Below are 12,771 nucleotides of genomic sequence, written 5' to 3'. Positions count from 1 at the left end.
AACATATGAACATTTGCCCTGTGTGCATTCTCCATAAAATAGTCTTTTTTGTTGAAATATACATTTTGCATTGGAACAATGTGGCCAGCCCATCAGAGTTGTACCCTCTGAAGCAGAGTTTGAATGCTTGGTAGTTTAGTTCAAGAAAGGACTTTAGTGTCTGGTACCTTATCCTGCCAGGTGATCTTCAGAATCTTCAAAACAATTCAAATGGAAGTGGTTCAGTTTCCTGGCATGGCGCTGTTAGACTGTCCAGGTTTCACAGGCACACAACAATGAGGTCAGCACCATAGCCCTATAGACCTTCAGTTTGGTAGTCGGTCTAGTACCTCTTCTCTCCCATACTTTCCTTCAGAGCCTCCCAAACACTGACCTAGCTCTGGCAATGCATGTATCAACCTCATTATCATTGTGTACATCCCTGAAAAGTACACTACCAAGGTTACTGAACTTATCCACAGCATTCAGAACTTCTCTATTTGCTATAACCAATGGTTCCATATATGGATGGTGTGGTGGTGGCTGATGGAGCACCTGTGTTTTCTTGATGTTAATTGTTAGGCCAAAATTAGCACAAGCAGCAAATTCTGTTGCCTCACAGCTTCAAAGCCTGCACTGAGTGCAAAATCATCTGCAAAAAAAAAACCAACAAATCATGTGCCATCACCCCTCCACTTTGGTCTTGGCTTGTAGCCTTTTCAGGTTAAAGAATTTGCCATCAGTGTGGTAGCTGACCTTCATTCCATGGTTATCCTCCTTGAAAGCATTTGACAACATGGCTGAAAACATCATGCTAAAAGGCATGGGAGCAAGCACACAGTCTTGTTTCACTCCATTGGTAACTAGGAAAGCATAAACAAGATAAATACAGGTCAAATAGAAGGCAGCCTCAGAGAGAAGGTCTGGCTTTGAGGGGGACAAAAAAAGCGGCCTCTTAGTAACAGCTGAGGCTTAAGGGAAGCCATGAATGCAAGTGTTAAGGAGCAAAAGCCTCCTAGGCATAGGAGACAAGGGAAATTCTGAGAAAAGCCTGAAGAGATGCCTTGTCCAAGTCTTGAAGAGTCTTGTGTGATAGTTTATGTGAAAGAGAGGGAAGTATAAGACCAGAAATGCAAAAAGGACCAGGTTGGGAAGCGTTTTAAATGCCCAACAGAATTTTCCATTTGATCTTCGAGGGAATTGGTACCCACTAGAGTTATGGAGGCCATTGCTGAACAAGCAAAGCCAAGCAGCATATTTATATGACTACAAAAGTCCCTTCTTCCCAAATAGTCACTGAATTGTCACCTGCCAAGCAAACTGTACATCACTGGGTTCACTTAAAGAATATTCCAGGGGGCAGCCAGGTAGCACAGCAAGTAAGAGCACCGGCCTCAGTGTCGGGATGACCTGGGGATCAAATCCGGGCTCTGACACTTAGCACCACACCCAGAAATAACTGGCCATGTAACCTTGAGCAAGTTACTTAATCCCAATTGCTTAGGGGCGGCCAGGTGGCTCAGAGAGTAAGAGCAATGGCCCCAATGTCGGGATGACCTGGGGATCGAATCCAGGCTCAGATACTTAGCACCACACCCAGAAATAACTGGCCGTGTAACCTTGAGCAAGTTACTTAGCCCCAATTGCTTAAAAAAAAAAAAGAATATTCCAGCTATGGGCCGCTTGTCAGTACTGAGCTGTAAAACTTGGAAGAAAAGCCTTGCCCTGCATCTTCTGCTGCTTGTACAGGCCTCTGTCTCTGCCTAAGGTCCTCTTCTCCTCTAGTTCATCTCTAATGGGATGAAAGCTCCAAGGATCTGCTTTCAGATCCTTTAGCCTCTCAGACCTGCTATTACTATAAAGTCAACCTGAGCTTTACAGAAGATGGCCAGGATGACACAAAATACTCTTTCTCCTCCTTTTAGCACTAGCAATATCCTAAGCACAAGTTCTCAATGATATCAGTAAAAATAGTGTCAACATCTAATAACATGAAATTTATAAGGCATAAATATATCTTATACGTGTGTTTAAAAAAAATCAACTCCACAAGGGCAAGGTGGAGGAAGAGTGATCATAGGATCATAAGACCATAGATTTTGATCTAAAAGAGTCATTCCCCCATTTTGCAAATGAGAAAACTCAGGTCCTGAGAAAAGAGACTTGGCCAGCATCATACAGCCAGTAAGTGTCAGAGGTGGGATTCAAACATAGGTTTAGATGATAATAACTATAATATCATATAGTGTTATAAAAGTTGTCAACTGTTTTACAAATATTTCATCTTTGTATAGCAGTTTGTATAAACTAGAGGGTTTAGTAAACTGTAATTCAGAGTCAATGATGGGATATAGTGGCCAAAAACAAAACCACCCTAATTTAATTTAGGAGAGGCATGGGATTTAAAACAGGGAGGCTCTAGACCCCTTGCATTCTGTCACAGTCCACCCACATCTGTAGTGCTGTGTTCAGCTCTGGTTACCACATTTTAGGAAAGAGATTGACAAGCTTCAGTGTCCCAGGGAAGATAACCAGGATAAAGAAGGGCTTTAAAATCATGCCATATTAAAGGCAATAGGAATGTTTAGCCTGGTGAAGAAAAGAATTGTGGGAGATGGGATAGCAATACAGAAAATAGCAAGGAGACCAGTTTGGCAAGAACATAGGATGCATGACATAGAGAAATATGTAATCAGCCTAGAAAGGTATCCTGCAGCCAGATTGTGAGGGGCTTTAAATGTCAAACAAAACAAACAGATTTAAGATAAACAAAGACTGTTGTCAATTCTACAGTGCCATGTGTGTGATCCTTGCAGTTAGACAACATGAGTAGGCTCATGATGGAGGGGAAGAGTGAACACTACATGACTTTAAACACCAGTTCCAGTCTTTGATAATTCTCCAATTTTCATCTTTGGTGGTAGATAAGTGACAGGCTCTGTGCAAAGTCAAGACACAAAGGCAAGAATAAAATAGACCTGCCCTCAAGAGCATATATTCTATTCGGTAAAAATAACATGTACATGTAATTACACACCAAAATATCACTAACCTAAGAGATAGATAAGTCATCCAGTGGCTGGTCATTTTTTTGAACAAAAGCTATTTTTCATCCATTTGACTTTTTCTGTGTGGATTGTTAACCCAATCTCTTTTGACATGGCCCAGGGTGAGTGCATAGAAAGTGGGCCAGGCGGCCAGGTAGCACAGCAAGTAAGCACCGGCTCCAGTGTTGGGATGACCTGGGGATTGAATCTGGGCTCAGACACTTAGCACCCACCCAGAAACACCTGGCTGTGTAACCTTGAACAAGTTACTTAACCCCAAGTGCTTAGGGGCGGCCAGGTAGTTCAGTGAGTAAGAGCACCAGCCCCAGTGTCAGGATGACCTGGGGATCAAATCCGGGCTCAGATACTTAGCACCACACCCAGAAATAACTCCATGTAACCTTGAGCAAGTTACTTAACCCCGATTGCTTTAAAAAAAAAAAAAAGAAAAGAAATGGTATGTAAGTCAGGAGGAGAAGCCAAGGAAAACCTTCATCCCAGCCTTCCTGTGCTTTGGGGTGGCCAGGTGGCTCAGCGTGTAAGAGCACCAGCCCCAGTGTCAGGATGACCTGGGGATCGAATCCAGGCTCAGATACTTAGCACCACACCCAGAAATAACTGGCCGTGTAACCTTGAGCAAGTTACTTAACCCCAATTGCTTTAAAAAAAAAAGAAAAGAAAAGAAAAAAAGAAAGTGGGCCAAAGGGGGAAGGGTCTAGAACATGGAGTTCTTAACCTTTTTTGTGTCATGGACCCCTTGGACAGTCTGGTACAGCCTATGGAGCCCTTCTCAAAAAAAATTCTTAAATGTGTAAAATAAATGCACGGGACTATCAATTACATTGAAATACAGTTGTCAGAATATTAAAATAACAAGTTCATGAACCTTAGATGTTGTAGAAGGTAGACCATTGATGTAATGAGAACTAAGGTAGTCCAAATACTGCCTTGGTGTCCACAAAACATTAAAAGACTCAGAAGTCCTCGAGAACTTTTGGGTTAATTTTCCTAGTCGTTTTTTAAGACATGGACAAGAATCATGAAGGATGAGCAAGCGTGAATGGATTGTGACTTGCACTCATGGGCTTGAAGGAAGATGACAGATGTGGTGTTTGCTGTAATAAAGCTCTCCACCTCTAAAGAAGGTGCTGAGTACTGCAGAGTTTTGTCTGCTCTTTGGCGGTGGTTACGTAATAAATCATAAGAACACTTACAAAATATTTATGAAAAATGTAGCTGAAAATCCAGCATGAACAAAGGGCTCCACTGCACCTTTAAAACAATGAGCATTTTGAAAGCATTATATGTAGGTGGAAATCAGTAGGAAGATTGGAACAGGAGAAAAGAAGAAAAGCAAAATTTTTTTAAAAGATAGGAAAAAAGAAACCCTAAGAGGAAGGAAGAGCAGAGAAAAGCAAGGAGTAAGAATGTCAAATAATGACAAATGAATACAGAAAATATGGATTTCTCATACCCAACCAGCTCAAACTAGCTCGAGAGTTGATTGTTAAATTTTCAATGTGAATGTTTACACTTTGGAAATCAGCAAATGTTATATGTCAGGGTTTAATTTACTGTTTTGTTAATATTCTGGATTTAAGAAGTGATAGAGAAATGTTAATAATTCAGGTTGAACTTAAAAGTGTATCATGAGTAAATGGGGGGGACTGGGTGTTAAATATTTACTAGCATACATCTGTATTCATACTAATCTCTTGATATTCAGAAAGATCAGGGATATAACCATACTGGGCCTTTGGGAAGGCCTAGCATGCCAATTAGAAGGCACCACCCCTTCCCCACCCTACTGCCACTCCTTCCAGATACATACATTTTACAGCCCTCATAACTATTTCTAGAACCTCTTTCAACATAAAATGATTGCATATGGCCATGTAAATTATGCCACTCTGCAAATCAAAGTAATTATGTTTGTATATGTGAATCCCCAAGAAGAAGGACCTCATGACTCAGTTTGCCTAGTCTGGGGAAATCTCACAGAAGGACTCTTGTTAAAAGGTGATGAGCTGGTAACTGCCCTCCCCAGTAACTGAAGTGATAAAATCTCTCACATCCTGAAAATAGACCAATTTCCCCAAACACAAATTCAAATTAATCCTCGAATCAGGTTTAAAGGATAATTCCCACAAAATGTTGAGCTCAGAAGTTTCTCTGGCTTCAATTGCTTTCTCACTCCAATTTAAGCTCAGAAGCATTATGTTGCTGTCACACTTCTTTGTTCTCGGAAAGTAAAAAATGTTCTGTATATAGCTGACAAAAAATGGGAGGCTGTCTGCCAGTGCGCTCTATATTAATGTCTGACATACCGCAGAGTGTCTGCAGAACACAATGTCTTAGAACCCTCATCAGTCTTTTCTACGGGCCTTGTCTTAGAAGCATGTTGTTGCTTCGGCAAGCTCACACTGGCCACTCTACTTGAGTCACTCACACAAATATGTGTGTGTGTGTATCCCTTTTAAAACTCATGTTTTATAGAACATTTCCATTTTGTGGAGCCAGGCAATGACACCTACTTTTGGAAACAAAAGTCCTTTGCCCTCCAAATGGCATTGAAACCAATTCACAAACATTCAGCATCATGGATCAAGAGTTGGAAAGAATCGTAGAAGTCACCTAATCATAGCATCATAAGGCCATCAATTCATAGCTGAAAGAGACTTTCAAGGCCCTTTGGATGTGTGATGATAAGATGACTTATTTTACAGATGAGCAAACTGAGGCCCATTGAGATGCAATGACCTGTCCAAGGTCACAGGTAGAATGTGGTAAAGCAAGGATTCAAACTCAGATCTGCTAAGACCTTTTCCAAACATGAGATTAGATTCTAAAGTTTCTCCTTACAATTTGCCAAGAACTTCCCCAGCAGATATTTTTGACAGAATTAGTGCTTTCAAATGGAGGGGAGAGAGACAGACAGAGAGACAGAGACAGACAGAGAGACAGAGAGAGAAACAGAGAGAGATAGAACAGAAGAGAAGAGAAAAAAGAAGAGGAGGGGAGGAGAGGAGAGAAGAGGAGAGGAGAGGAGAGGAGAGGAGAGAAGAGAATGGGTAAATTTAGAAATTGAATTGGAAATCTTCAAATGCATTTCTTTGGAAATGAATTCAGCTTGAAAATTATTAACAATTTTGCTTAATACCATTAATAGGAATAAATTCTCAAAAAGCTATACATACGTATCCCTGTTTGCATCCTAATTCTTCTCCCCAGAAAGATCTGGTGCTCAAATCAAATGCATTTTCAAATTGCAGCACACATCCCATTGTGAGAACACAAAACTGTCAGTTAAAGTTAACATTAACTGTATTTTTAAAAATTTCATTCCAGATGAGGCCCATTGGCCATGATGGCTACCATCCCACCTCTGTGGCAGAGTGGCTGGACTCCATTGAACTGGGCGACTACACCAAATCTTTCCTCATTAACGGCTACACATCCATGGACCTGTTGAAAAAAATCTGGGAGGTGGAGCTAATTAATGTAAGTCAATCACCAAATGGCCCCTCCACCATGCAATCCATGATGGATGGAATGCCTACTTTAGAATATTGATTTGTATGTTCTTTATGACTCCTATGGACATCTGAACAGAGTTTTGTGCATACCTGCTTTCTCTTTGTATGGACTTAAACCTTTCTTCCTCTCATACCCCTCATTTTCTTATCCTTTCATAACCCTTATAGCATGGGTTTTGACATCATAAACTAAATGTTGCAAGTTAGAGAAAGAGGGGGACTCTTAGGAGATAGGGGATTCTTAAGGGATGGTTATACTACATAAAGAAACAATCCAAAAATCATGGAATTCCCCATGTAAGGAAATTACTTTGGCCTACCCCATGGTCATTAAAAGAGCCATTCTGACAAATGTGATGGTATCATTATTATAAAATACAGGCTTGTATTTTGATTCTTGGTTCTCTTAACTAAGGTGAAAGCTACCATTCAAGAGATTAATATGGTCTTTATGTTTCATTAGTCACATATCAAAACTGGCATGTTTGGGAAAAGGGATGGGCCTCATTGCTCTTTAATAAGATGCTACATGAGATGTCGTTTCCAGAAAGTGGTGTCTTATCTCTATTATTTTTTTTCCTTTTGTGCATAAACATTTGTTCATCTATATTGAAAAGCTGGTTAACATCCCCTGACATAGCATTCAAACTAGTGGATAAGCCAAGATCAATTAAATGTCAGTAGATCTACCAAAGTAACTGAATTGAATGAAAATAGTAGTATTCCTCCCCTTTTAGTTTTTTTGTTTGTTTGTTTTCTGTAGCTCAAGTACTCTATTTCTAGGGACATAAAAACACATAGGAAGGTAGGACAGACACCTGCAATTTCTTTGGGGAACTCTCAGTGAGGAAAATTCCTCTATCAATGTAGATTGGCTTCTGTTATACCTCTTATAGTCATAAAGGCACCAAGATGTTAAATGATTTGTCTACAGTCACCCAGCCATCATGTCAAGAGGCAAGTCTTGAGCCCTAGACCGTCTTTATTCCAAAGCCAGCTATCTAGTCATCTTTCCATTCAGCCCTGGTTCTTCCCAGAAAATGAGGACATCCAAACAAAATTGAGATTTTGGATTTAGCATTGTGACAGTTATTTTTAAAGTTCAGTTATACAAAGCTTCCTCTCAGTATCTGTCAGAGGAACAGGGGCATGTTTAACATGGAGAAGACATGAATGCTAGTTTCCAAGATTTGGATGGCTAGCTAGGAAAGATCCAGAGGTGGTGTGAACTTAGTGAACAGAGAGCCAGTTTCCACATCAGGAAGTCCTGCCTCTGACATATAGTATTTGTATGACTGAGCAAGTCACTTGACCTCTGGTGGCCCAAACAACTCTCTAAGACTTTAGGTTGCAAAGCATGTTACTAGGAATTTCCTTATCTGGGAGTTCTCTATACTGATGAAACCATATGTCTAGTTTCAGCCATTTATGGAAGAGAAATTATGCCTAATCCGCTTCACCCTGTATGAGTATTTCAAGGAGCCAGGATTCTGCCCAATTAAAGGAGTATTTTCTTAACAATGTCATCCTCAGAATGCAGTGGGTCTCTGTAAGAGATAGTGAGCTCCCTTTCTCTAGAGGTCTTCAAATAGAGACTGGATGGATAAAATAGAGATTGGACTACATAACCTCAAAGTTTCCTTCATCTTAAAGATTTTATAACCCCACAGGGAATCAGGAAGACAGCAAACATTAACTTTTAGAGAAAAACTTGGCTGATTTGGATGTTTCTATACTGATGAATGAAAAGAGGCCTTCATCAACTTTGAGAGAAAGATGATAATTTCCCCAAATTGGCCACAAGTGGTCTATGCTACCATTAAAGTCAATTTCTCTCATAAAGCCATAGCATCCCTTTCTGATGTCATTAGCTATCCCAAATGTCAAATAGGAAAATATTGTTGAATAATACATATTATTACTGGCTAATTTTTTCAAAGGCTGAAAATAATGTCTAGTCTAGGAGTAATGTCTGTCCTGGAAAATCTGATTAAAATTACCCTTTTATGGAGAGCCACTTAAACACAAATCTTGGTGTTTTATCTCATTTGCTGCCATGATGTCAGGAACTATTCCTTACATTCAGTTCCTTTCTCTTCCCATAAAAGCTGTGAGTTCCTGGGAACCTCCCTCTCTGCCTGAAGGTCATTTAGCTATCTTCTGGAGAGGTTGGAGTAGCAATCGGAGAAAATAAAATGTGTTTTTAGCCAGACTGTATTTAAAATTTTTATTTTATTTTACATTATTTTATTTGGCTTGCCCCTGGCGGGAATCCTAGTTCTCCACTGGGAACTTGGAGCTGGTTGCCCTTGTATATTCACGACCATCTGTTATAGGGGAGCTTACGTGATACATGCAAATATGCTCTAAAACTTAGCTCCCATTCAGTCAGTGGTGCAAATATGCCGTGTGTCTCATCTTTCCATCCAGCAGCTTCTCAAGAACAGGGTTCCCCACTGAAGGACAGACATGTTTAGAGTCACTCATGCTTTGCAAAGTTGTGCTGTGATCCCTGATGTTCTGGAATAGAACAGAGTAAAACCCACCACCATGCTGTGTACTGTTACCATAGGATTTAATATAATACAGCTACCAACAGACTCCAGATGCCTCAGTTGGTAGTTTGTGGGACCTGCGTGCGTGCACAAATTCTGGGCAATTAGATGGCTCGGTAGATACAGTACTGGGCCTGAGTCTGAAAGGCTCATCTTTCTGAGTTCAAATCTGGCCTCAGACACTTGCTAGCTGTGTGACCCTGGGCAAGTCACTTAACCCTGTTTGCCTCAGTTTCCTCACCTGCAAAATGAGCTGGAGAAGGAAATGGCAAACAAATCTAGTATCTTTGCCGAGAAAACCCCAAATGAAGTCATGAAAAGTCAGACACAACTAAAATGACTGAACAGCCACCACAGCAACGGGGGGTGGGAGAAGCAGCAGTCCTATAATCTGTTTTCCCTGACCATCTTTAGGGAGAGTTGCCTGGATGCTGAGAGCAGTGAGCCTAGGAATCTTCCAGGTTCTAGCTGGGATTCTAAAACTGTTACTAAGGCTGTCTTGTGTTGGAAGAAAAAAAAACTGAGAGACTTGAGCCCGCTTGAGGATTCCCTTTTTCTCTTCCCCATACCTATTCCTATATGGGTGGGTAGAGGGATGGAGGGAGGAGAAAGAAGTGTGATGCACTTGCATTGGACAGCACAGTTCATGAGACAGTGCCCCATGGGCCAAGGACTTGGAGGCTTATTTCCCATATTACTGTAACAGACTTTACTACCAGCCAACAACATCTGTATATACTGGGTCTATGTGCACTTGGTGTGGATGCATGTGTGTGGTGGACAATACCCAACTGGGGTGGAGAACTTCCAGTGTGGAAGTTCACTCCAATGATGCAAATTAGTGCCCTCTCTGTAAATAACAGTTTTCGAGAGTTGGCTGGGGGCACTGAGAGATACCGAGACAACTAAAACAAAACTCAGGGCAAGTGGAATGAAAAATACCCTCAAAAGCTGCTAAGGAAAATGAAGGGGGAAGAGAAAACTGGCCAACTAGGAATGAACTCAGCTAGGGTGCAGCCACCAGCATGCTGTCCAGTAAGATGGCATCATTAGATTAGACTGCAAGCTCCTTGAGGGGCTTTTGTCTCTTTCTGTATCACCAGGGTTTATCCCAGTACCTGGCACATAGTAGGCACTTAATAAATGTTTGCTGAATTGGATTGAATAGCAACTTGCTGTTCTGATTACTTAGTCTTGATAGCTAAGTGCTGAACTCAGTTGTTTCTGCAGTGCTGAGAGATTTCAAGTCATGCCGGCACCTCCAAATTTCAGCGCCTTGAGGACTCACCCTACTTAAACTCAAATGTGCCCTTTTTACAGATGCGCTCAGAGAGGTTTTGATTGGTCCAAGTAGAAAATGACTTTTCTGCGGTCAGAAAGTATCAGAGCCATTTCTCACAAACTCTTAATTTCTGAGAATGAGAAGGGAATTTAGATCTCAAATACTTGGAAAAACATTGGGTTTGGTGCTAGAATGAACCATGGATATTATCTCATCCCAGCCCTTCCTGTTACAAATGGGGAAATTTTACAGAGAGGGTAAGTGACTTGCTCAAGGTTATGCATTTAAGGAAGCAGCAGAGATCAACCCTGAGTTCATGTCTTTTTATAGTGTGCTTAGGACTTCTTTCACTATAACATGCTGTCTCTCATCATATAGAAGGCAAAGAGTGAGAGAGGAAGAAAGGTGAAGGAGGGAGGAAGGAAGGATGAAAGAAGGGAGGGAGCAAAGGAAAGTAGGGAGGGGAAGGAAGGAAGGAAGAAAAGATGAAGAAGGAAAGAAGGATGAGGAAGGAAGAGAGAGGCATCTATCTTTCTTCCATCTATCTGCTAACTATGTATTTGTTGAAAGTTGGAACCTTGGGACTGGGAAGTGGCCTTATGTTGTGGGAAAAGAAATCTAATTCCATTCTATTTATAGGCATATTTGTGCGTCTGATATCTCTGAGTAGGGAATACACTGAGGTCCGGGGTTCAACTCCATTCTCTGCCATTGTGATGTGATCTCATCCCTAAGAATGTTTTTGGAACTTAGAATGAAAGTACCTGACTTTAAATCCCAGCTTTATCACTTATAACCTGTAATCTTGGGCAACTTATATGTCCCCCTTTGCCCTCAGTTTCCCTATCCCTAGAATGGGGAAGCTGTGGGTAAAGTTGGGCTGGAAGGCCTATGAGGAACCTTCCAGCTCTGAAACTCTGATCCCATGTTAATATTCTCAGAGGGTCTGCATTACTGATCAGTCCCTCCATAAATTTAAGGCCTTTTGAGCCTTTTTATATTTTCCACTTCTCTACACTCCAGGGGTAATGAGTTCCATATGTTCCTTACAGCTGTGTCAAGTAGTGTTCAGTTTTGTTTCTATTAAAAGTGGCTTTCTTTAAGCTCCCAGGGTAATGAAACCAGTGAATTGTCTGTTCCTTCTTCTGGTGTGGTGTAGAAGCCTTGGGGCTGATGAAAAAAATCTCTTCTGGCACTACTCGAGAGCAAGGCAGAAGCCTTTCCTTAAGAAAAACAGCTAAGTGGCAGTTAATTAAGTAAACAAATATTGTATGTAGATGAAGTCAAGTATACTCCTTGCCTGAGAGAAAGAGAGAGGGAGAAGGGAAATTGGAGGAGAGAGAAAGAGAAACAGAAAGCCAGAGCCAGAGAGGGAGGAGTGAGGAGGAAGAGGAAGATGGGGAGAGGGAAGAAAAGAGGAAAGGAGGAGGAAAGGAAGGGAAATAAGATCAGTGAGAAAGGAAGACAAAGGTGGATAGGGAAGAGGGAGATAGAAGATGGGGAGATGGAGGGACAAGAAGGAGAGAGGAGAGGGAAAGGAGTGGAAGGAAGAAGAATGACAGGAGAGGCAAAACTGTAAGTCTCTTCTGATTTGGGGAGGCTCACCTGGAAATCTTCCATCCCAAACATAGAAATATTACTTTATGCAAAAGTGGACCCAAGGAGAATATCCAATATTAAGAACTAAAAGGGATCAGAGAGTTTGTTTGCTCCAACCGCATCATTGTAAAAATAGGGAAACTGAGGCTGGAATTGAAGTGATTTTCCCAAGGAGGTAGTAGTAGTAGTGGATAAAGAACAGGTCTGGAAGATGGAAAGACCTGGCACTGTCTCTCAGTGTTCCATGCAGAGGGCTAAGATTCTGATCTGCTTGGATGGGAAGAGTTTCCTCACCTGGGAGTTCCCTGGACCAGAGAAATCACAGATCCAACCCTACACCCTAACACAAGTAGAAAGCAACAGTGCTAGGATTTGAACCCCAATCCTTTGCCTCTGAATCCTGCTGCAATGTCCATTTCAATAGCAATACCAACTAACATTTATATACCACTTTAAGGTCTGCAAAGTACCTTCACTCATTTTATCATCACAGTAACTCTGGGAAGTAGATGCTATTATTTTTCTTATTTTACAGATGAGGAAACTGAGATGGAGAGAGGCTAAGTGATGATAATATTTACATAATGTTTGTTATGTTCTAGGTACTGTGCTAAGTGCCTTATAAATGTTATTAATTGTATCCTAACAACAATTCTAGGAATTAAGTACTATTATGATACCAATTTTATAGTTGAGGAAACTGAGGCAGACAGAGATTATGTGACCTTATTATTGTTCAGTAGTTTTAGTAATGTCTGATTCTTTGTGACCCC

General features: G+C 41.0%; 1 protein-coding gene across 1 annotated transcript in view; it reads left to right on the top strand.

The window, feature by feature from the left end:
* ANKS1B (ankyrin repeat and sterile alpha motif domain containing 1B) overlaps positions 1 to 12,771 on the top strand; it is a 1,399,804-nt gene that overhangs the window by 1,041,358 nt on the left and 345,675 nt on the right. The window contains exon 17 of the mRNA XM_069095213.1: positions 6,375 to 6,527. Within this exon, the coding sequence (XP_068951314.1) occupies positions 6,375 to 6,527 (153 nt within the window). The remainder of the gene's footprint in view (positions 1 to 6,374; positions 6,528 to 12,771) is intronic.

The sequence above is a fragment of the Petaurus breviceps genome, unplaced genomic scaffold, assembly GCF_028583685.1.
Source record: "Petaurus breviceps papuanus isolate PSGF00001 unplaced genomic scaffold, PetGlider_PUasm1.0 225, whole genome shotgun sequence".
NCBI classification, from domain to species: Eukaryota; Metazoa; Chordata; class Mammalia; order Diprotodontia; family Petauridae; genus Petaurus; species Petaurus breviceps.
Note: the sequence above shows the minus strand (reverse complement) of the source record. Positions and strands in the feature narration are given on the sequence as shown.